The sequence below is a fragment of the Hippoglossus stenolepis genome, chromosome 2, assembly GCF_022539355.2.
Source record: "Hippoglossus stenolepis isolate QCI-W04-F060 chromosome 2, HSTE1.2, whole genome shotgun sequence".
NCBI classification, from domain to species: domain Eukaryota; kingdom Metazoa; phylum Chordata; class Actinopteri; order Pleuronectiformes; family Pleuronectidae; genus Hippoglossus; species Hippoglossus stenolepis.
In genome coordinates, this window is record NC_061484.1 from 14,083,855 (window position 1) to 14,110,168 (window position 26,314).

The 26,314-nt window shown below is 40.5% G+C and overlaps 1 protein-coding gene across 2 annotated transcripts in view; it reads left to right on the plus strand.

Annotated features, from left to right (window-relative positions):
- The window catches only part of usp43a (ubiquitin specific peptidase 43a), a 103,092-nt gene that overhangs the window by 59,012 nt on the left and 17,766 nt on the right, over window positions 1–26,314 (plus strand). For both annotated transcript variants that reach the window (XR_007035001.1, XM_047344623.1), the window contains exons 6-11: window positions 120–264; window positions 12,105–12,273; window positions 14,739–14,850; window positions 19,546–19,649; window positions 23,182–23,259; window positions 23,556–23,685. Coding sequence is in view for 1 of the 2 variants with exons in the window: in XM_047344623.1 (XP_047200579.1) it covers window positions 120–264; window positions 12,105–12,273; window positions 14,739–14,850; window positions 19,546–19,649; window positions 23,182–23,259; window positions 23,556–23,685 (738 nt within the window). In the remaining variant the exon portion in view is untranslated. The remainder of the gene's footprint in view (window positions 1–119; window positions 265–12,104; window positions 12,274–14,738; window positions 14,851–19,545; window positions 19,650–23,181; window positions 23,260–23,555; window positions 23,686–26,314) is intronic.

The window sequence follows — 26,314 nt, forward strand, 5'->3', positions numbered from 1 at the left end:
TGTATACATTATCATTGTTGATTCATTTCTGGAAGTCATTTTTCCTCACAATAAGTAAATCTGGTCAACACAGTTCAATTTGTTAATTTCTCGATCTGCCTGTGTCCGTCCCTCTTCAGGTCATCCTGTCAGAGTTGTACTCCACCGGTTTCCAGCGCTCCTTCTCAGATGACGACGACCTGACGACAATCGCAGACAGCGACGTGGTCTACGCCTTCCAGGCTCCTCCCCTCTCCAGTCGTGGAGGCTCTGCACCGCACTCAGGTAACCACGGCAACAAGATGTCCATCAAAAAAATCACTGCTAACTTCGCACACCGATGAGGACAGTTTTGCTCGTTCTCTTCTTTAGCCTCCCTCTGGCCTCTTGATTGCACCAATTTGCACTCGCACTTCTAACAGTTTTTCACTTTCAGCAGTGCTTTTGTTTCATTAAGCACAGTGTTTCTCACGGGCAGACATGTTTACCTCAGCCAGTGTCTGCAACCTAGTTTGTGTTACTCCATTCAGTCAGCTTCTTTATGCATGATCGAACCCAAACAAATTAAATTAAATGCCAGTGATTGTGTCTGAAAAGAGCTTAATTGAGTCATATTACGGCTGCGAGTGTGAGGGCATTAATAGCGCGTCTCTGCAGGTTGCCAGTTAGGTACGATGTGTTTTTTCACCACTTCTACTGCTGGGGGCTGTTACCCCCCGAAGAAGAATGACATCAATAATTCACTTGTCACTTCACACAGTGAAGACAGTGTGTCAGCTCCTTTCCTTACTGCTGTGATTCAGATTCAGTCACTCATTGTAAAAATATAACACACACACACACACACACACACACACACACACACACACACACACACACACACACACACACACACACGTCTTTACATTTGTCTTAGTGAGGACACTCATTGGCGTAATGCATTCTCTAGCCCCTTACCCTGTCCCAAGGTGAGCTGCACACACAACCCACTGCCAGCCAGCCCTTTTCCTTCTAACACACACTTCATGGAATGAACTAACTCGAGACACCTTAAGAACTGTAACACCCATTTGGTCACACAACCCTAAACATAAAATCAAGTCTTAAACCTCAAACAATCCTTTTAAAAGGTTACAACCTCCAAAAATGTCCTCACTCCATTGCTCATGGTTCTCAGTAAGATATGAGTATGTGTACACATACAGACACACACACACACACACACACACACACACACACACATGTATATCTAATGAATCACACTTAAGTGCCCACTGGCGAAGGTGCCTCCCATTCTTGGGAACAGTCTGATGAAAATGATGAATGACTCTTACCTCGTAATAATTCATTAGATCACAGCGGGCCAGACTCCAGGATATCATAACTTCATTCAGTGGAATTCATGTCATTTGATATACGGAGATAAAAGATGATGTATGTTGGGGTTTGGTGTATAATTTCCTTTTCGAGTAGAGAGGAGCACAGTTATGACAAGGAAAGTTTTTACATTGAGCATAATTCGATTTGTTTAGAGCACAGGGGAGAAGTCAAGGTTGGTTTGTGGTTTTGTTTTCATATTTCCTTTTAGTCTATTTCTGTTTGCAGTGAAGAATCATTGTTGACATCTGAATAAAACAAAAGTGAAACAAGCTATACTGGTTTGATGCAATGGAAGTTTCACTGTGGTTCATGAGGTCGTGTAAGCCTGAAGGGGGCGCTGCTTTGTCAATACAGTTTAGTCATTTTAAGACACTCATTCATAAACACAGTCACTCCTTAAAGGGGACATAGCATGCCCATTTTACCACAAGTTGATATGGTTCCTTGGGGTCTTAATGAAATGTCTGTAACATACTTTGGTCAAAATACCACAAGGATCATTTAAAACAGCACCCTTTTTACCCTGTATAAAACAGCCCTCCACAGAGTGACCTGTTTTGAGTGCCTGTTCCTTTAAATGCTAATGAGCCAGCTCCCCTCCCCCTCTCCCCCATGATTTTAAACGATATAAATTACATATTTTATATGATATAAATTATCAAATATGCATCCCATACTTTGTATTCCCTTGTTGTCCTGGAGTTTTAATTTTCCCAATCACATAATTAAATGTCCCCTCTGCCCATCCACTACAAGCACACAAGCAGACAGACAGAGAGAGAGAGAGGGTGGGGGGCTATGAAGACCATCATTTACCCCCAACCCCGACATTCAACGGGTACAACAACAAGCGGAGAAAGCAGAATCGCGGGCTGACCCTTATATATACAGTCTATGGGGCTGACCAGCGGAGAAATGCTCGCCCCGTGTGAACAGCCAGGCGGCTGCGCGCTGGAGAACGGTGCTGCGCGCTCGCAGCGGCGCTCCGTGTCCGTGTACCCCGTAACTACTGTACCCGGCGTAACTACTGTACCCCGGCGTAACTACTGTACCCCGCGTACAGTAGCGCTGAACACTGCGGAAGTCTTCCACACTGCTGGCTGTGTGGCGCTGACACAAATTCCAGCTCACGCACGGGAGAGCGAGCGGTCGCTCCCGAGCAGCTGCTGCAGCCTCCCAGTCCCAACGATCCAGACAAATGCCACATGTGAGTGAATCGCGGGCTGACCAGCGGAGAAATGCTCGTCCCGTGTGAACAGCCCGGCTGCGTGCTTGGGAACGGCGCTGCGCTGCCTCGCAGCCTCGCTGCCTCCGGTGTAAACCCGGAAGTAACGAGTGTGGGGGGACGGGGGGTGGGCCAAGACCATGTAGGGAGACTTCCAGTTCCTTGTTACGACACAAAACCCAGGAAGCGCAATCGAGTCGCTCAAGCATGACGTTTCTGACTTAGAGGAACTATAACAAAACGCGCGAGTGTTTTTTCCCCAGAGTTTTTGGGTTGGTAGACATGCCAGATACCCACATTAACCTGTAGAAGCACTAACAAAGTGGAATTTGCATGCTATGTCCCTTTAAAGTGACCTTGCTCCCGAGGTGACTTTGGATTCTGGGTCGTTTTCACATTAGTATCTGTGTCTCCCTCTTTTTTTCCCTTCATTATTGCTGACATAATGATGACTCAGCAGTTTGTTAAGCAGTGCATTGACATTCTGGACACTTTATACCGAGGAAGTCCAGCTTTAATAACACATCCAACTGTTTTACCAGGGATTTTGAAAGCTTAAGTGTGATGCACTTAGTAGGAAATAAGACCCACATATTTTTACACAGATAATACGTCTTCACTGAAACCAGATTAATCTTTCTTTCCGTTTCCTTTAAGGACACATTTGTTGTGTGGTGCGAATCCTTGCTACTGTCCGCTATGTGATATAGTTTGTTTTTCCGGTTGTGTGGAAAAAGTTAAACGTGTTGCTGTGATGGATGACTGTACACAGAGCCTGTAGGACCAACAGTGAGAAAAACACTCACAAGTCACACACCAACTTCCTGAGGAGTTGTGTTTTCCTCCAGGAGATGGTTGATGTTTGTTTGTTTGTCATGTGAATATATGACTTTCATTCCCATTAATTACTTATGTGTGATTAATTGTAAAAAAAAAAATGTTTTACCCTGTACACATAATATTTTATGAATACAGGTCTTTCGGATGAATAGAATGATCATGAAGATCACGTTTCCATAACTGCCAATCAGAGCCGTAGTCATTTAAAATCCTTGTCTACTGCAGTAGAGTGGCAATTTCAGGGTAACTCTTGATATGATACGCAATACATGGCCCGCGATTAAGATAATATTACAATACAGCAATTCAAAGTCAAACAAATTATGATACGTCACGATTTCTGTCAAACTGAAGAATACAAAATGCTGCATTTGTGTATTTATTCACTGCAATTAGGTGTCAGTTTCCCCGAGTTTGATACAAACTGAGAAGAAACAAAAAAGTCTTATCTTAGTGCCTTTTTATTAGTAAACAAACCAACTGTAACTTGTCAGTGTCCACATGTGCCGTCATTCCAATGTAAAATACAACTGGCAAAAGTACCAACTATTATTAAACAAGACTAAATAAATTAATATCGATACTTGACGCCAGCATGTAGATAATACCATCTCATGAGTCCTCCCAGGATTGTCTCTATCTCATTGCCAAGCTCCCACAGCAGGACAGTTTGTGGGTCATGTGACAGCTGTATATTGATTTTAAAGCATCAGACTGAGTCTCAGCTCTGAAATGCTCTTCGTACACTGTCCTCCTCTGGATGGGTTGTTAGGAGAGGGTCTGTGCTTCAGCAGCAGAGGCGGCAGGGAGGAATAAAACCGTTATGAAGCAATTTACCACCCTGCAGAACCTGGACATGCAGCAAGCACAAAAGATGATTATCTGCAGTGACATAGTTTGGATCATCGCAACTCTGTGCTCACTTCGCTTCCTTTTGTCCTCTGTGATCCTTAAAGTGATATTATTATTGTCACCATACAGCTGCTGCTGAAGCTTTTGGAACATGTTCTGAGCAAGTGTGCTCTTCAGACTTCGGGGACAAGGCCACGTTCAGAATGACAGTGGCACTAATAGCACAAAAATATAGCGTTATCTAAAAATCATCTGAGAAAAAATGTTTGCCGCAGAGCACTGCATTAGCCAATATAATATGTTCAAGCTGCTGGATTACTGTCTAACTTTAACTGTTAGTTTCCCTTTTTACCTTTCAACTGTCTCGTCGTATTATAAATTGCCGTGTGGTGTCCAAGTATCTTTTTCTTGGTGACCTTGTATTTCATTTGTCACCGGTACTTTTAGGAACACCTCCACACACATGCAGCCCCTTCAAGTCTTATTAATGTGGCCGTCTTTTAAGAGTCTGAGTCAAAGTTTCAAAAAACATGAAAAAACATTTCATGGGTTTAAAACGCCAACGCTCCTTTCAACATTTTGGCCGGTTGTTTTCTGACACAATAATTTTAAAGTCGTCTCCCAACTGTTATTGTAGGCGTCACATTTGTTTGTGTTTTCTAGTTAATTAATTCACCGGAGTACGTGTTTAACAGTTTAAAAAAAAGGTCTACTGTGAGAGTGTTACTGAAAAACAAACCCAAGAGCTGTGCAGGCTGGAGCAGAATGACATTTAGAGTTAATAAATAAATTGAACAAATAGTCACCACTTGCCCTGGATTCTTGGCTTCCTGTCTGTGCCTCCTCCTCCACATTACTTGGCTACAGGAAGGAAACAGTAATGAGGATGGAGATAGAGGAGGAGGAGGAGGAGGAGGAAGGAAAAGCTTTCAAAGACATCTTCGTTTGCATGAACCTATTAATACTGAGTAGTCATCCATTTAATAATATGGCAAAAATCATGTTGTGTGTAAACCTCAAGGAGAAGAACCGGCAGTTCACTGAATACAAGGAATCCTCTGTCGTCAGCTGCTGTCTATATTAGCTTGTGGGAAATTCTGACTTTATTCTTGGGAATATTGAATCAATGTACTATTATTGTACTCATGTACAGTAATGAGCTTTTGTGTTTACAGGCAATGGCAGCGGGAGGTCACATGGTGGAAATAGCTCCAACAACCAATTTCACGCTCAATAACTCAGTGAGTTTGCACGTATATAGTTGAGATTTCCCGATACCATTTTTTTCCTTTTCCCGAAACGGATTCAATATCTGGACTTTGTGTGTCAGCTGACACATATTACTGATCTGATCCCAGTGCATTTAAAACTTATCTAACGTATTTTAACATGATTGTCTTGCAATATATTGATTATCGCAGAATCGCTGTATCGTGATATTAACGTTATTGCGAATACTGTCATGATCGTGAGTTACCCAGTGATTCCCACCCCGAATAAATAGGGTGATGAAGCTGTGTGTTTCTGCACAAATAAAAAGACTTTGCGTTGAATAGAAACGGAGCGTGCTAACTTAGTGTGATGGTGCTCTTGAAATAAATCGTTAAAGACGGAACTGGGCCAGAGAGAGAGAGAGTTGTTTATACTGTATGTTCATGAAGAGAAGATGAGAAGATTCTCTGGGTAATAGAGTAGTAAAACGATTCTCTAACAGGATCTGTCTCGAGATAGATGCAGTAATCAAAGTCCCTCTTTGGTTTCATCTCACTCACACACACTGGCTGACTATACAGTGCGGCTCTACTAACTCTCCTGCAGGTTGTTTGAGTGTTCAGGTCCTGTCACAGTAAACCACTGTGTCATTTCCATCAACTCACTATGGGCTATGCACCAAGTGGAGAGTCTGGGATCTTTGCATTACTTTGAGGGGTTTATCTGGGCAGTCAATCGGCTTCTCACAGAGGAGACATCACTTCTGCCTGAATGCACATAAGCACATAGACACACACACAAACTACTCATTTGTGCGATTGGCTCTATAGGAAAAACACTTCCCACTATCACTGTCAGTATTTTACTCCTGCTTTTCAAGTCGCAATATGAATACATCAGTAGCATCATAAAATAGACATCATATACAGGGCTTGAATTGTTTTCTGTGAGTTGGCACCACATGGCAAAGATGTCACACATGCAAATTTAAGCCTGCTAAGTACACATCCTGTGCACTTCCATTAAGGCACTAATAGGACGCCTGGAGCAGACTCGGTGCAGAACAGCAAGAAGATTCCAAGAACATTCACTGGGGAACTCTTGCCCCCTCCAGTCAAATTCATTATTTTAGAATAACCTGAAGAGAATGGAGGCAGGGAGACATTTGTGTTGTGTCTACAGTCGGTGCTCTGATCAACACGACTGCCTCTGGAAGCTGTTCTCAAGTCATCTGGGAAATAACAGCAACACTCAGCCCGGCTGCCTTATTAACAGCGACACAAATGGTGCATAAATGCCGGCGCGAATGCCAACATGAAAGCTTCCTGGTAAATTTTAAATAGCACAGTAATTCACAACACAACCTAATTGTGTTTTGGTGAATCAGTCAGCAGAGCAGAAGGTGTTGCTGATCCAATATTTGAGACATGGACAGTTTCATTGCAACTTTATTACTCTCGTGTTGTTTTCCTTTAATTCAAGCACACAACAGGGATACAATGACCGTACTGTTTACACTGTATTTGGTTTTTTTGCTGTCTTTAAGATAGATGACAGAAAGAAAAGGTAGACAGGTGAAAGAAAGAAACAAGAGGGCAGCATCAGGTGTATCCAGTCCCTCCTCTGCTGTCTCTTTAATCTGTCACTTCGCTGTCGGGCAGGAAGCTCAGGTGCTTCGCTGTCATCAGAGGCTTTTGTGGTTTGCTGCCAGGGCTTGTGATTCGTCCGAGGCTAAACCCACGGGCCCCCTGGGTATTTTTAGTAAGGTGAGTGGATTGCACTGACAGGGGTCACTCATTCGGTCTCGAACCACATGGGAGAAGTATCATTTCTAGTCAGCATGTGCCCAAACTCCTCTCTGAGGTTTGTGTGTTACGCAACTCGTGCTATTTTTACACGTCAGTAATGAACAAACTGTTTTTGGAAAATAAGACCTAAATGTTGAAAGACTTTGCCTCTGGTGCAACAGCAAAATATGATTATCTACTTAAAATAAATATGTGTGTTTGTGTGCGTCTGTGTGTGCGTGTGTGTCTGAGAGTGAATGGATGCCTGCAGAATAATGGAAGCATCACACAAGATCACAGCTACTGGTGCAGAAACTCATTGTCTGTAGATATTAATCGAGAAACTGCAAAACTTGACATCAAACACGGTATTCATAGTGGAAGTCAAATAAATAATTTCACTGTACAGGACTTTATATATGACAATAAACGCTTTGAACTTTGAACCTTTTCTTAAAGATGGTCTTCTTCAACAGATCCAAGTCTTAGTGAATCCCTTGTTTTGTTTTTTAACCATCAGTTGAAAGATAATGTCTTCACACTTGTCACAAGAACAAAGCTGTCACTGAGCGTGGAGTTCAGAGGTTCTTCTCATGCAAACATCCCAAAGATAGAAAAGACTTTGTAACTGTTCATGAGTCTGTGTGAACGGAGCCGCGGTTCAAACTTGTTGTGAATGTCCTCCGTCAAGCGTCCCACAGATCTGAAAACCAAAAAGCGTTTGTTGTAATTGTTACCCAGATTTTCTGTTCCTATTTTCATTCCATGGCTTCTTCTGTGGAGTTGAATCATTGTGTGTGGGGAAGGGATGGGGTCAATAGTGTAACAGGGAGAGGGGGGGGTATAAGACGATACAGAGAGAAGAAATAGACGGTGCTTTGGGGTATGGCTTGGTCCTCGGGGCTGATCTGTTTAAGATGGTCTTACTCACCATCTCCAAGGTTTTTTTTTTGGCGAGAGCATTTCTGTTTATTTTCTTGCTTCTCCCCCCACAGCCCCCAAATGTTGGAAATGATTTAAAGATTTTATTGCTCACTTTGAAGAGCCGTTCTGGATTCTGACGTCAGATCTTTTGATACCATATGTGCCCGGTCGTAACCCGAGGTCCTCCCTGCTCACCATTCCACTGTCCCAGCTGCGGACCAGAGAGGACCAGGCCTTTTATGTTGGCTCTTCCACTCTTGCAACAACCTCCCTGAGGAGATCCGTGTAGCAAACTCCTTCTTTTGATTTTAGATCTCTTTTATAGACACATTTTATAGGTAGATAATTTAGTCGTTTAAAATGTGTTTTAGTTCATTTTTTTCCAATTATTTTTTAGTTGTCCCACTTTATCAAACATGAATTGAAATGTGGTATGATGATATGATATATCCATACTTTCTTCTGGTGTGGTTAGAAAACATCTGAAGGATTACAGAAAGGAATAATGTGTTGACCTAAAGTGTAAAACAGACATAAGTCAAAATTGCAAAAAATGTCCCAGATTACACAAATTCACAAAGCAGCTTGTAATTGTGTTTTGAAAGGTGCTGTACTAATTACTTTATTATAATTAGTGTTATTTCTCTACCTCTATCTCTTTATCCCTGTCTTTCTCTGCTCACTTGACTGTTTTTAGACTATTCTGATTAGACTGTTTTCCCTCAGCGGCCATTACAGTCACAATAAAATCCACAAATAGTTCGATATCATTTGAATTGATGATCTGAGGTGTTGCAGTGCTGCTCATTCTGAATGTCTGGTCTCTTTTTATTCTTTATTCATTTTTTGATACGCAAAAATTCCTTTTTTTTTTCTCATTTCCTTTTCTCACTCTCCGTCTCTCCTTTTCTATCAACTCTTCTCTCCTTTCCCTGTCACTCCTCCGTCCACCCTGCTAACACCTCCCTCGTTCTCTGGCTCTCCCGTGTTCATCTCAGGGAGGAGAGGGAGGAGGAGGTGAGAATGAGAGTCTGGCAGGAGGTTCTCCCAGCACATGTTGGACATGTGGGTGAACCATATTACTCTCTGGTTCTGGAAATGTTATTAACACTAAAATACTGGTGCTGTTGAAATAAGGCCTGAGTTACTTTGATGTTGTTCAAATTGTCTCCTAGACAATAAGAATTATTTATTGCACTTTTCACAAAAACATGGTACTTCAAGAGATTTAAAAAACAAAAAACAAAGATAAAAGACGATGGACACATTTGTTTTTAATAGAAAAAGTAGCTTTAAAAGTAAAAGTATCAAACAAAAACAAAACTTGAATAATTGCTTGTTTTTTAAATAAAAATATTGTATTCCAAAAGAAGCTTACTCCACAATAAAGGAGCCTTTATAGCAAAGTGTCTACCACCCTCTTTTTAAAGCCTTAACCTAAAGCGTAATTTGGATACGGCTCCATAGTTATAGTCGTCATTAGGATTTTCTTTTCTGTATAGGATAAAGAAATAGGAGATGAAATCCTTGAGCGTAGAGATTTTATTATTGAATAAATCCCCTCAATATTTAGAGGATTAAAAGGCAGAGACCTCTTAAAGATCTGGTGTGAAAGGCTTTTAAGGGGGTGGAGGATGATTTCATGCGATTAAATCATCCTCACTACATCTGACAGAGATATCTGATACAATGAAATAAGAATCTGAATTACGACATGGGCTGTGTCTCCCCTGTGGTACAAGAACATCACACTTCCCTTGGTGCAATCTAAGGAATGATCTGCTTTGAAACCTGTCATGCATAGACACAGATTTAGTTGGGTGATGATGCCCGACCCCCACACCAAAAATACACCTTAAAACCACAGTCTACAAAAACCCGAAACCCAAAGGCCCAAACAACAGCTATTCTCATTGGATTTGTTTTCGCCATTCATCGTTACTTTGGATCATCTGGAGCGACACTCTGATTGGTGGTCAGGGTTTGGATCATGTGACAGAAGACAAAACAACCAATCACAGAAGTGTATAGTCCCTCCAGTTGATTCAAGTTGGATATCAAATCAATGTAAATGTAGTACAGACAGTGTGTTGGCACATGTGGTTGATTTGTATTCTCTGTGGGTGAAACAGAAATTGGTGCCTATATGCTGTCATGGAAAATTTATGTTTTTGTTTGGCTCTCTGTCTAAGAGCAGTCTGACTTCTGGGAGTTAAAGCTGCCAACCTTGTTATCACTCGAACTTTGCATGAACCCAATTATTGCATATTTGACTACAAGAGTAACAGTTTTTGTTGGATCAGGATCAGTCCACCTCACAGACGCACCTTCTATCTAACCGATGCTCCACGTTCCACTCTGCTGCATCCTGTCTGACTGTGACTGTGTGGACCCATTTGCAAATGTGACAATAAAAGACAAGAAAGACATTTGTCTCTTTTGGGAATCTTTACTTCCTCCTCCCGAATCAAAAAGTGTGAATTCGAATTGACAGAGAGGATAGAGGAAGCGAAGAGAGTGACAAACCCGTGTGCGCGTGCACATTACATTTATGCTTTACATCTTTTGACACTTGCTCTCATCCGTGTGTGTTGAGGTTTGGTGTTACTGTGTGTGTGTGTGTGTGTGTGTGTGTGTGTGTGTGTGTGTGTGTGTGTGTGTGTGTGTGTGTGTGTGTGTGTGTGTGTGTGTGTGTGTGTGTGTGTGTGTGTGTGTGTGGACGTTGGAAGGTGGCAGTGATTAATTGCACATGCGGAATCGAACAAGCATTGTTTAATTAAATCATCTGATAATGTCAAAGTTTATGTTTCCAGGGAGACAAGAGGTTGGGCCTCCTGTATCCCCTTCAGCTATTACCCCACTATTAATCATAACACGCGCGTGTGTTGTGTGCCAGTGAATGTGTGGCAGCAGATTTGATTCTTTTTATGGCTCCTCGGGGTAAATAAGAATCAAAGGGCATTTCTAGTTTAATGTTTTTTTTTTTTCTTTTCTGAAAATATTTTTTAGATATTGCTCTTTGCATTGCAATTTCTCATTTTGGCACCCAGAGCTGTTTTGTGATCTTGGTCCATTTCACACCTGCAGCTTGATAGAATAAGCTTCTGAGATGAGTAACGTGTTCCTAGAAGAAGAGCTGGAAGAAGGTGTAATAGAAACAAACTACCTATGAAACACTCTGTCTTCCTTACCTTTTATTTTCTCTTAATGACATTAATCCTCATTTGTTAATAATGAACTTGACTCTTGACTCATATCAGAATAGCAGAATGAATTTTTCTCGGGCCGATGTAATACAAATATATTATAGAATACATTTTTTAGGATACAGATATATTGGCAATGATTCCTGTGATGTCATTATTCATCACTTATCTTTTCTGCAATGATTATTCTGTAAAATATAAAAACTTTCATACGTCTTTGATGTCTGTGAAAGGCTCTTAACGGCTAATGTCAGCATGGAATTTTAGATTATCTTTAAAAGGGATAGCTGTGTTTGGTATCCTTCACATTTATAAATAATTAAATCTAATAATGTCACAAATATAAAAATATATTAAATATTCATTTATTATTGTATTACCTTCGCTTAAGAGGTTATGTTCTTAACAGCGATTGTTAGCTATACAAAAAAAGCTACAGGATGGATTACTACAAAACTTGGGATGTGGTTTGGAACAGGAACCCATTAATTAAAGTTTGTGGAGGGATGAGACGCGACTAAAGGAAGAACCCGGTAAATTTTGCTGCAGGATTTTTACTTGTGAAAACGTTTCTTCATAAACCTGTTAACACCAGGGTTTTTTTGTATTTTTGGCAGCAGAGACAAACTTTGGTGTGATTGTTTCTCAGTCAGTCAGGAAGTCAGATTTTTCATCAGTCTTCTCCTCTGCTCTGCTCAGGGTATCACCACAGCCTCCCCTCCTCTCCCTACTCCTCCTCGGCTGGACCTGATGGCCAGAGGTTACCATCGTCTGGAACCCTCTCCTCCGAGTACCTGAACCAGGGCGGCTCCACGAAGCTCCTCCTCGTCATCTGTAACACAGCGGGCTCCGGCCAGCAAGCTGTCAGGTGAGCTGCAACCGGATTGTATATTTTTTATTTTTGTTGATTGTGTTTTTATTAATGGATTTTGCAGCTTTTAAATAGTTTCTGGTGAGCACACACCAGCAGAGCCAGTTAATTTACTTCAATCAGTCATCTCCGATTTGTGAGACTGAGTTTTAAACTTGTTCCAGTACGTTCATATTCTACTGTTTCTACAGTCATAGAATACCTTATTTATTCTTTTCCCTTTATAATTATCCAATGTTGTCTGAATGTCAACATCAAACTGACTTCTAATTGACTTTGACCTGTATATCTATTGCACACATTCCTTAGATGAGGCCTACTTTTCTTAGTTCATGCAGCGAAAGCTCAGACGCAGCTGTAGCAGGAAGCAGACGCTGTTGAAACCTGAGACTGAGTTGAATCACATGTTCAAATTGGATGCATTATCACTTTAAGTTAGGTGTAAGTAGCTGCCATGTATTAGTCCAAAGTTAGGCAGCATTGTTAGGTCGCTCACCTTAAAAGCATCAGTTAGACCGAACGGCAGAAGTTCCTCTGAACCGTTTGAGATCTGATCACTTCAGAGGAGGTCACGTGTTGCACAATATCAACCTTAACTGCCACATAGTGATTTTCTTTCTTTTTTTTTTCTTTTTCACATTTAAGCAACGTGTTTCAGAGAATAATCTGTCAATGGGTTTACTGTAAAACCTGCAGGATCAGTCCACTGCTTTATTCATGAGTCTTTGACTAGCCCAGCTTGTTAACAACTAAGACCACCTTCTTTTGTCCAGTAGTTGTTTTTTATACTTGGAGTCTAAATGATCTGAAGCATGGGTTCAGTACATGCCCACATATTTTTCCTCGGTGTACAGTGTGTGTGTATAGGGTCAGTCAGTTCCTGCTGGATTTTTTAAAGGCACATAAACCTTGTAAAAGATGCACTTCCAAGGACTGCAGTTTATTGCTGCCTGAAATCACTGTAATGTTCCTGAACCCATATTGAGTTCATGTAGTTTTCTGTAACAAAGCAGTATTCTAAATGAAGACTGCCTGGTTAGGACTGCGCTGATGATGCTCTAATACAAACAGGTATATTTTGTGCAAAGACTAACATCACCAGCACCACTATTAATGCTTCTAAATTATATAAATGGCTCAGATTTCCCTACATTATATAAAGTTTAACCTGTTAAGACTCGATTCATATATTTACCTTCAGGTGATCATCATGTGCCATTTGGGCTCAATATCATAGCTTTTAACAGGAGTCAAACTCAGCAGAGTCATACTCATGCACCTATGGGACCACATAATAGATGCTCCTATGAAAGGCCTGATAATGTCAGGATTTGACATTTGAGGACTCGTCTGTCCACATGTCGCAGGACTCTCATCTGAATGTCTCTCAGTTGTCATCTATAACTAAAATGAAAGTATGCAACACGCAGGTAATCTGGCTGCTGCGAGGAGACTCAAACAAAGTGTGTGGATGCTTAAAGCAACACAGTGCAACTTTTGCTGATAAACTGGACTTGTCTGTCTAGACAAACTCAATTGCCTCTCCCATTAACCTCCCACACAACAGCCTTTAATGTACTTTAACCACTGCGGAGCAGTCGGGAGGAGTGTGAGCCTTTAATGAACCAGCAGACAGAGAAAACATTATGAAGCTCAGACGTTATCAGACTGGTTTATTTGGCTCCTCAGCGCTCACACAGTCTGTCAGTTCAGGACCCAAGGCTCTGACAGTGAAACCTCGACTGCCACCTTCTAAACTTTCAATAAGCTCAACCTTCTTGGAAATTTATATATTATGTTTTGTAGTGTGGACATCTAGCTAAAATAATTGGTCTGAAAAGAAAATGACAAACAATTGATTGAGTTCACTCAAGAAAACCAAAAGTCTGTCCAGATTTTCTCCTTAGAGCTTATGATTTTAAAACATAGACTGTATGAAAATTCTCCACTTCCTCCCCAGAAATTTTACAAAAGTACTCCGATACAATCAACGCCATCTTTTGCATTTGGTGTCCAGGGTCCTCAGCTGTCAATCATGACGTCTCACCCCATTTTTATAGCATCAACTAACTGAGTAAAACCAAACTCAATGGGAAAATGAACACTTACATACATCAGTATAATAGGAACTACCTAAAATGACAGAAGTCTTATTTTAGTTTTAACTTTGGTCCATGTTCCATCTGCTAACATGGAGGAGGCAGGGTCTATGACCTTTCCTGCACCCAGCCACCAGGGGGCGATCGAGACGCATGGGCTTCACTTTAGGGGAGCAGTCATGTTGTCTATCTTTAAATACAGTCTGTTTAAAAGCAACATAACTTGATTTTAAATTAAGTGTTTCCTTTTGTTTCTTCTTGTCTCGTCTGCTCTCCCCTCTACCCCCCTCTCCCCTCTACTCCCCTCTCCTTGCCTCTCCTCTGCCCTCTACTCCCCTCTCCTCTCCTCTCCTCTCCTGTCAGGTTCGGACCTCCATTTCTCATGCGCGAGGACAGGAGCATCTCCTGGGACCAGCTGCAGCAGAGCATCCTCAGCAAGCTCTATTATCTGATGCTGAATGGATCTCAGGCTCAGGTAATGGCAGCACCCTCAGTATTCAAAGACACGTCGCCCACTCTGTCCTGTGTCCTCAGCCCTTCAGCTCAGGGGTTCATGGACCTTCTCGTCTCTGTGTGGCTAAATTCAAAAAGCCACAAGGAGAAGAGTGTTCGGTGGTAGTTTGATTCATTTTAATTATTGGTGGGTTTTGTGTTTAAATAGCTTGTTGTCATTTTCTGTTTTCAACTGTGTGAGACACACTGGGAGCTATTTTTAAATGAAAGACAAAGGTTAAACCACATATCAATGCGATTTGGAAAAGACAGTCTGTTTGATGCTTGTTTTTCATGCTTTTGGCGATGAATTTTTAATCAGAGCTCATTGCACCTCTGACACTATGAAATAGATTTAGGATGCTGAGCGAATGGTTGTGACGGTTTGAGTAGGTGACACTCAGGGGGCAAAAGTATGCACAATCTTTACTCAAGTAGAAGTACAGATATTTTAGTTAAAAACGATTCAAGTAAAAGTATAAGTACTGATTCAACCTCTTTACTCAAGTTGAAGTAGAAATGTAGGGTATAAGGGTATAAAGTTACCCTCTGAATGTCATTTCTACATACTGTATCTGTGACTTGTGTCACATTAATATAGTTTGAAGACTATTTAACTTAAACCACACTTACTTGAGAGCATGAGAAATTGTCCAGGATGAAATGTGTACAATGTATTGAATGAAGTATTCTTGATTTAAATAAGGCCAGAGATGGAGAATGCTTAGTTGCTCTGCTTCGTTGTCGACATTGGCTGATTCTTCACTTTCTTCCATGTTGTTGCTCCTCTTCTACACGGTTGAGTCTCTGTCTCTTGTAGGTTTTGTCTCGGTTGATATCTGTTTTGATATTGGAAAGGCAGCTCTCAATGATGCAGAATAAAAAAAAAATATTTCCCTCAGAAAGAGTAACAAGCCTGAATTTAAAATGTAGTCGAAAGTACATGTATTTGTGTTAGAAAGTTAGGACTAAATGTAAAAAGTTGTCAGAAAAGCTAATACTCAAGTAAAGTACAGAACAGTAACTAATTATTTTTACTTCGTTACTTCACACCTCTGGGGACACTCATTTTATATTGGGACATAGTGTCTTTTGGTTCCTGATTATTAAATAACCATGTTTAGTCAGATTTGCTGCTGCAGTCCTGAACCATGCACCTTGTTCCAAAACCAGAATAATGGTTGCAACAATTTCCCAATTCTATGTCGCATAGTTCCCTTTGTCTGTGTTCTTTAGGGTTTTCCCTGACCTTCATTCATTCAGAGGAGTGTTTAAAGTTTAATCACAAAAATTAATTAGGACGAACCATACGGTAGAGTGGCAGAGTACAACCGAGGACATCGCACTCACACAGAGACAGTACAAGCCTTTTATGGGAGAGTAATAATGGTTTTATGGGCTGTGCATAAATTCAATTATATCACCGCCCCCTCAAACCACACTAACACAAATCTCTCTATTGAAGAATACAGAGTTAAATTAAGAAGCTGGTTTGAAATATTATTTAAAAAATGTATGATTGCATTTCTAAATTATTTTTATTAATATAATTTACACAATTCTTTCTGTTATTCTGAATTGTTTGAAGTCCACCTCTACCTCCTCTTCCTCTCTGCATGTTCTGCTCTGACTAGAGATGTTCCAAAACCACAGATAAAATCGCAATTTTCTTTTCCGGGAAATCACTTTTTTGCGGCATCAAAACAGCAGCATCGCTACGCTGCCACTGGCGAGTTCTGTTTTTAGGGAAGCGAAGAAGAAGAAGTTATTTCTGGTAGTGGAGCATCAGCCAGAGCGAGCTACAATGTCAGCAATTTGGCAACATCTCACAGTAGAAAGTCTGATAAGTAAAACGTATACAACACTTAAGTATCAAGCTATTTAAAGGAAGTAACTGTGGTGTATTCCTAGATGTATTTATTTGTGTTGTTTTTGAGTTTATATATTTGTTTTTTAAAGGGCTTAACCTGAGTCAGGCCATACAACAGTGATAGCATCATCCATACAGGGTTAGTAGCATACAGCTGTTAAAAACACCGTATACACGTAATCTTTTTTAAATGCACTGGTTTTGGATCAGAATTCGGTATCAGCCAATCTGCAAAGCCCAGGTGTCAGCTTTGAGAAGGGAAATATGGTATCAGAACATCTCTGCCTTAGATCCTAGTTCAAGTGATCTGTACACAAACATATACAAACCCTCACACACACACACACACACACACACACACACACACACACACACACACACACACACACACACACACACACACACACACACACACACACACACACACACACACACACACTGTCGCCCCTGCCAGCCTACGAGTTGCCATGGGCAACTCCATGGTGGCCGGCAATATTTGAGGTGTCCTTATCCAGAGAGAGCAGCGCTTCTCTTTATAACAAAAGAACTAAAGAGGAGAAGAAAGAGAAATATCTGACTTATTTACTGATCACTATCTCAGTTCCTTAGTTACGGCCTCAAAGCCTGTCTGGACAAATACAAAGTCACTGAGCCTTTGCTCGCCCTCCTCTTCCTCTTTGTCTTAAGGTAAACAATAATCAGGTTCTCCAGGTCATAGATTGTACAGATATTTTAAGCTGAAAAGTTCACCCATATCCCACTGATGCAAAACACTACTGTCACTCTGAACTCGATTTTTAGAAATAGGAAATATTCAGGAAATAAGAGCTTTAGTTTTGTTTTGAAATCAGATGGTATTTTTGAGTCCACATTATAGTTATTACGTATTTCAGTGCTGTTTATATTCTGTATTGATTTGTGTGAGTTCTATTCATTTGGTCTTCGCTTCACCTTGTCTTAAATATAAAATGTTTTGGTGACACCCAGAGGTTTGTTTAGCAAAATACACATTTGGGTATGAACCATAGGTATGAACATAACCTGAGTTGTAACTCATGATGTCCTTTTCAAATAAAAAAAAAAACCAACCAAATTTAACATGTTAGTTAGTACACAGGATTTATAATTTTTTTTAATTTAATTTAGTTGAATTAAATTTTTGTTTTATTGTAGTTTTTCCTCTTGTGAATCACATTATAACTTACTTAAGAAATGTGGTTTACAAATAAAGCTGATATTATTATTTTTATTATTATTATTTTATTTTTTATTACCATTTAAACACCACACAGCTTTGTAGTGTCACATATTGTGATCTATTTACATCTACCCAGCACTTTGGGCAGTTTGTCAAGACCCAGCGTCGTCCACAGTGTCTCCATCTTTTCTTTCAGGCCGATCATCCTGAAGGAGGCTTTGGATGCGTATCTCTCCAAAGTTAATTCAAAAATTGTAGCAAACTCTTGTGTGATTACTCATTAGCCCAATGCGTCTTGTCGGCTCCTCTTCCATTTAGTCCCATGGAGAGATAAGACGCTCGCTCAGGCCCTTAAAACCAAAAAGAGGGATTGTGCCTTGTTAATTTGCTGCTTTAGGCTCCTATTAAGGAACTCATTTATTTCTCTTTATGCCTGGCTACGGTTTCTATTCTCTCATCGGCAGCCTGCTCAGAATGAACACATTAGCAACTTGATTCTGCTTCCTGCTCTGTAATCACTCAGCGCTCTTGTCCTTGCTGCCGAAGCAGCAGAGGAGTTGTTGTCACATCTAAATGCAGCTTCTCTGTTCAAGTGTGGAGGCGGCAGAAGTAGCTGCCAGATGTAAATAAGGTGTGTGTGTTGTGGTGATGTGATGTGATGTGTAGAGGAGATCGTGCAGGAGGTGAATGTTTCATTCTGAATCACTCATTCATAATCATTCTGATGTTTACCAGTGTAGAAATATATGGACTTGATTAGTGACATTACCAACATCATTTTTCATCACTGTTGGGTCACACAGTTTTCTGACCAAGTTTGAATCATTTGGGTTAATTTATTTATTTATGTACAAAAAAATTTACATTTACTTGAATATTTAATGTTTTTAAGAAAAAAACTTTTCCCCAAGTAAGTAATTTATGCCATTGGTATTGTTTTGCGTTATTTTAATATGTAGTATTTTTGAAATACCCTATGTAATGTGGGATAGTTCTTTCTACTTCAAGCATCTTACCAGTACCAGACTTTTGTTTACTCGCTGGAGCACAGTGTAATATGAAAACACCACATTTGTTTCCTTGTACATGATCTGGTTGTAATATTCCTCTAATTTGGGATGTGAAGTTTGTTGGAAAAATCCCAAAGTAAAAACAATAATAATAATTTGGATAATAGATATGTCCACTAGTTGTCACTGGAGATGTGTGGAAACGCCCGGTGTGAACTGACAAACTTTCCACTGTCCACTTGTGGTCAGATCACACGAGACAGATGTTAACACCAGGGCCAAGTTACATAGAATCTGTGTTATTTATACTTTTCTCTTTATTGTGTCCTCAGAGAAACTGATGATTTTTCCTGCAAAGTTAGCTACATATACGTATACATATGTATATAAAGGCATCAGTGTGCTTTGCTACAGACTGCTCATCGACTTCCAGCTAGAATATGCTGCTTTGAAAAATCAATGGTCCAAACTTCAAGGATGTGCTTAGAATTCTTCAACTCTTGTCAGATCATCCCAGTTAAACTGATGCTATTGGTTAATATGGAATATCGCAGCTCTTTAAAGACACAGCTGTAACACTGTGTCTGTGTCTCTCTGCAGAAGGTGGGGGTGCTGTTCAAGATCCGAGTGGTGGGAGGATTGACATCCTGCAGCTACCTGTCGCCACAGGACAGCAGGCCCCTCTACAACCCTGCTGTTGACAGGTAGGACACACACTCAATCACACAAAGAGGCTCTACAGTACACCATGCTGCACTACTCAACTACCAAGATACTAATCTAGTGCCCTTCACGTTTCACACATGTACCGTAACCTTGTGTAAAAAGAGAAGTCCTATACTGCCTCCTGCTGGCTCTATCCAGGCACCACCCCGGTCCTGCCTCAACCATAGAGAATATATCCAGTATGTGTCAATGCAGAGACAATCTCCTGTTGTGTGCCTCCAACTTAAAACAATGTATGCCCAGGATTTTCTGGTTATTATCTTTATATGTGAAAGGAGCTGTACATGCACAGTACAGGTCTGAACGCACACAAATGTGTCCTCAATTGGTCTTGATATTCCATCGCTTCGACCACATTTGGAGGTGGTCGCATGTTGTCACACTCCTTTTGCAGTTTGAAGGCAAATGTGTCCTACTCAGCTGACGTCCTCTGACCCGGTTCAGCGTTTAAACATATTTTTATGCCTCTCAGTGTGTTTATGTCAATTTGTTTGTATCCACCGTCTCAATATAAGCTCTGATCACCACATGAATGATGCTTTTTAAAAATCTTTCCTCATAACTGCAAACATTCATTCATTCATTCATTCGTCCTTCTCTTCATTTAATCTTTTTCTATCTCTCCCTCTCGCTCACAACACACACACACACACACACACACACACACACACACACACACACACACACACACACACACACACACACACACAGTCATAAGACTCATCTGTCATCCGACTGGTTAAAAACAGAGTGCATCATGCAGAGTGACAGCAGATCTTAATGCTGTCCACTTGTGATCGGATCTGTCAGGATGGATGAGACAAAGACACATATACATGCTGAAAAACTGATAATGCACATGTATACATCCTAAAAACACATGCGTTAATAACTGGGTTCTGCTCTGTAATCACTCAGCCCTCTTATCTTAACAGCTGAGTTGTTTTCCAACTCTAACTGTAGTTTCTCTGTTCATGGTTGGAGGCGACAGAAGCAGCTGCCAGATGTTAATAAGGGAGTTTGAGTGTTTTAATGTATTGATCCTGCAGGGGGTGCTAAAGCTGTAATTCTGAATAACTTACTCATAGCCTTACAATAATAACATATATCAGCCATGGCAGATTGATGGAACATGGACATCTGTTGCAGTAAACACCCAAATAAAGCAACTCAAAGCCAAAACTGAAATTGAAAAACTGAAATTATTGCATGTTTTCATATTCATAACTGTAGTCAACAGGTTTTCTATTGCATCAGAAAAAGAGCTACAATTCCCTTTAGCCACTAGACGCTAAGAGGATTACAGGCAACAGAGTATAATGATGGCAGTTTGACAGCGTGACGATGAGGCCTTTATTTGCTGTGTGATAGAGAGCATCAAGGTGTCTCTCTATACAGCTGAGGAGCTTAGTACAAATCTCTGCTGCTGTTCTGCTGAGCTGCAGCGAAGGTCAGACTTCACGCAGGACCACACAGGAGCAAGGAAATGAGATTGTTGTCGTGTGTGTGTGTGTGTGTGTGTGTTTGCGTGTGAGTGAGAAAGAGAGAGAACGAGATATAGAGCTTTTTTTTAAAAAATGTAAATGTGATTTGGCAAACACACAATACCCCCAGGGAGATCAACATAAATATGTATTAGACAAATAAGAATATACCAGTGTGCATGTCAATGCTTTCAGTACATTTTGTTCATTTATTAAACAAATCTTCTGGTCGATTTTTGTCCATATGTGGAGTCTCTACGCAAAATAAACATCAGAAGGAGATTATCATATATTATAACTTTCTACTAATGAGGAAAAACACAATAACAGAGACGCTACAATAGAAAAAACTTGAATGACTGAAATGTCACGTACGTCTCCAGAGGAGTACATCGATATAAAGGGGAGCGGTGAGGTGGGAGAGGCACCCTTATAAGGAGGGGTCCCCAAAACGTTCTTTCATTAAGAACGATTATCACAAGAAAATATTAACCCACCCATCTCTGACACAAGCTGAAGATCTGTGACTAAAGATCTAGAAACTGGATTTGTTTAGTCCACTGAAGTTTTGACTTCTCCTCCACCATGAACCAACCTATACTCACATATCTTTAGATTTCTTCTCTTTCCTTATATCGTTTAGAAAAGCACGCGCAGTTTTATTAGGAGAGAATAATGATTTTGTACTTTACTACTCTGCTTAACTGTACATTAATTTTGTTCCAATGTAATTACTCCTTGTCTGGGTGTGGTTACGATGTTTGTGCCGCTTCAAGATTTCTAAAGAGTTTAATTGGCCGGCTGTTGGCACGAGTCGGACCGATTAAAGCTCCTCCAGTTGCTCTATGACTAGGATTTCATAGAAGACACAAAAAAACATTTCATAAAGAAACTAAAGATGTTTGGTTGCCGGCTGTGGCTCTGGAGATGGAGCGGGTTGTCCACTGAACAGAGTTATGCGTTATCCATTATGCGTGTCCGTGTCCTTGAGCAACATACTGAACCCCAAATTTCTCCTGAAACTGTACCGACAGTGGATGAATGATGTGTGAAAGGGAAAGTTTGTGTGACATCAATGTGACCAAAGTTTCTCTTCACCCTGAGTAAAGAATTACTGCAGCACTCATGTAAAACTCAAGTACATTAACAAGTGGAGAGAGAAAGAAGAGAGACTGTGGTGAGCAGACAGGAGGCAGAGAATTCAGCTAATAATCACAAATGAGTTTCCGCTTCTTTTCATAATCGGTTTTGGGAAAAAAAGTAATAATTAACAGATTAATTAAATAACAATTAATTTGTTTGTTTGTTTGTGTCCCTGAATTGTTCAAATGTTGTGTAAGCCTGACCTCTAGTGTTGTTTCTGCTGCACATACATATTCCTGCAACAAACAGTAGAGTGCACAGAGAACAAAGACGACACGAGGTCTGCTTCTGAAGACAGGATGATCGTACTCTTCATCATCATCATCATGATACTACTACAGAAGTCATGGCCCCAACACTATTGAACTTTAACCTGAGTAACTCAGACTGACAACTTCACTGTCATCTCTCAAAAATAACCTTTTTATTATTATATTTGTTTTATTTTTTCTCCTTTGCAGTTTCTTTTATATGATGTATTTTATTTGTCTTCTTCTTCTTCTTTTTTGTTCGGTTCATTGGCGGTGATCCTTTCATGCTGCTGTTGACTCAGACTCCAGAGAGTGAAGCTCTGCAATATAAACACCGAACATCAGCCATTTGTTAGTACATGATGTGAACCCAGGTCTCACCTTTGCCTGGTAATCCTGTGCAATCCTTCTGTTGCTAGTGTGCGAGTATCTGAAACAAGATGAAATAAAAATAGGTAACGAAAGCTTGTTACATGTTGCTCACCAGCAGCGCAGATTTCAGCCTCCCTTGTTGTTTGTGGCTTCAGGTTTATGGAGACAATACTTTTCAGTATCACTGAAAAACAAAAGGTCAGAAGATGTGAATGTAGATTTGAAATGTAATCTCACTCTCTTCTCCTGCTGGATTATAGAGCTCTGAAGATGTGTGGCACCGGGGGGCCTCCTCACGTGAAGCTCGTCATAGAGTGGGAGCACAAGAATAAAGAATGGTAAGAATCATGCAAATACGTGTTCACTCCTCGAGCCTCCATGTAGGCTCCATGCACACACCGTCTGTGGATGTCCTCCTCAGTTTTAATTTTTTTACTCAATTCCTAGAACTGAGTACATGTGAAACATACTGATTCAAGCACTATAAACGTGTGTGTGTGTGTGTGTGTGTGTGTGTGTGTGTGTGTGTGTGTGTGTGTGTGTGTGTGTGTGTGTGTGTGTGTGTGTGTGTGTGTGTGTGTGTGTGTGTGTGTGTGTGTGTGTGTGTGTGTGTGTGTGTGTGTGTGCGCTCCAGTCTGTTTGGCACCATCCAGGAGGAGGTGGTGAAGGATGCAGAGAGTGTGAGGAACCAGCAGCAGCAACACCTGCAGCAGCACAGCTGTACCTTAGACGAGTGCATCCAGCTGTACACCAAAGAAGAGCAGGTAAGACTGAAGGCAGCACGACTGCCAAGTAAACAACCAAAAGTCTCTAGTCTCAACATCTTTGTATCTTAGAGTATTTTTATCCAAACGTTAATTAAATACTCTGTGGCTTGTATAAGGAAACCAAACTGCCACTGATGCAACAGTCTGGCTGTAAATATATGCAGTACTTTTTTTAACCAGGAAACAAACGTTACACATTGCTCTGTTCACAGTTCATGCACAGTTTGCATATATGAATAGTTTAATTAAGTTTATCGGCTCCAGAGGAGGCTGCATGACGTCTGATAAAATTATCTTAAGTGATGTCACTTGAGTCTCACATGCAATGGAATATTAAGCTTCCTTAAAGGGATAATAAAATCGTAATATTATGAGAATTAAGGAGTAATTTAGTTGAATTTAGTTTATTATGGGTAATGCACCATATTTTGAGAAGAATTTGAGTTCAGACTGCTGTTGCTGTGTGTGTGTCTGTGTGTATAACCAGACAGGGGCAGGACGACAGTTAGGTGGCTGCAGGTGAAGGAGTTGATGTCAAAACTTCACACAGTTCATTTGTGTTACATTCATTTTTAATTGAACCATTGTTTATTCAGGGGAATTGACTGAGCATCAAGCTCATTTACAGCAAAGCCCTGAGATGACGCACTGTATACACAGGCATTCACTTTCTGTAGAAGTGAGCAGAGGTGATTGCTGCACTGGAACTGACTGACATCCTTGCACCCAATATCTATACCCCTTGTCCCTTAGAGTGTTGCAGGTGGGGGGGCTGGATCCCAGTTCTGACATTAAAGACAACCATTCACACCTACAGTCAATTTATAATAATAATATTTTAAATCTTATGAATAAAAATGTTGTCTTCGATACAGCTGATCCTAATCTGCATGTATTGCAGACACTGCACACAAAAAGACCCGCACATGCAAATAAACCTTCTGGCTATGAGGCACCAGCGCTCACATGCACACTCATTAGCATTTCACACAATGCAGCATCGATGAGACCAAAACTTTATCCCAACATCCAAACTTTTCACCTTGTAGTCGTACTTCTCTCAGCCTCCTCTTGTTCTGAGTGTAAGAGACTTTTCTAAGCTGAGTACTCGACTCCCTCACAGCGACACCATGAGTGAATTCATTCGCTAAAAGCTCAGACGTCTCTGCAGAGCTGCAGGATGAATCGGGTGAAAAGGTCCTCAAGAGAGAGGCTGAGTAAAGTGTCTGTCGGCCTGTGTTGAAGTGCTGTACAGCACAAGTTTGGTCTTTCAGGGGACTGGGAATTTGGACCACTCCCAAGTGTAACAGAGTTTATTCAGCTCTGTTCTAAAGACGTAAATTATGTTTTCTACTTTGTTTGTCCCTAACATTTTTCAATTAGGTTTACTTAAGAATCGGTTGTTAAATTGTATTCTTTATTTAATCAGGAAGTCTCCTTGAGATTTTGATCTCTTTCTCAAAAAACAAAAGGTAACCTTTAAATTCTATATAAGAAGCCTAGTTTCATTAAGTTGTTAAATCTCTCAGTATTTGTACCACAAAACCTGAGTAATGTGGCTGCTATTGATGGGAGGATATTCAGGGTCACTGGTGGATGAGGAGAATACCACATACTTTCCCTTTTCATTCCAAACTAGTCTGTGTTAACTGAACGAGTGTTAGTTGAAAATCAATCAACAGGCAGACTGAAGATAACTGGGCTGGATACAGATATAAGCGTACAGCAAACTGAGGACCGCAATTGTAATCGCGGCATTCGTAAAAAAAATCATTTAATTAATAGCTAAGTGGAAAATACAAATATGCATCAAAATAAATTATAAAAAAACTAAATCGCTTTGCAATAAAAAGAGCAATTATAAGGGGAATTTACAAATTACAAATTAGTTACTGCATCAATAAATAGTTTGAATTAAAAAGGGAGGCATGTATTAATACGTTAAAGCTGGGGTTGCAAAGCCTGGAAAAGCTTTAGGGAGAGAGAGCAGGATACAATGTGCAACCAATACATCAGACTGACGACTGCGTGAAGACGACTTTTCTGCGACTTGTTCGCTACCTTCTCACCATCGTCTCTGCTTCAGCGGTGTGTGTCATCTGCAGTGAGGGCGCAGGTCTGAATGAAATGATTGGTTGTGTTTATTACAGTCCTGCCAGGGCCACTGACACTGACTTCATTTATATATTGCTGTGGGGACATGAGGAGGATTCTAACAAATACGATGAAGAGTGCTTCAGACACAACTCGCCAACTCTAACTTGAATTCAGCAATAAATTATTTATTTTTAAAATCTTTTTGAAATTGGGTTTGAAAACAAAAACAAATAACTGAATTCACCAACTAAATAAAGAATACTGGTTTTAAAAGAACAATTTCCTTTCCCCGTTTGCATTTCAATTTCCTGCAGCTTTTCCTGCACTATGCCTGATTTGCTGATTAATGTCACTTCTCTTTTTAGCCTCAAAATAAAAATGTCAAAGGCCGTGGGTTGAATGAGGTATGGAAAAAGACCTAACGTTTGAGAAAAGGCAATAACATTTCACTTGTGACTTGTAAAACTGTGAGTGCCAGGAACTACAGACCAGATGGATTGGTTATTCACTCCTGATGGATGTGATTCAT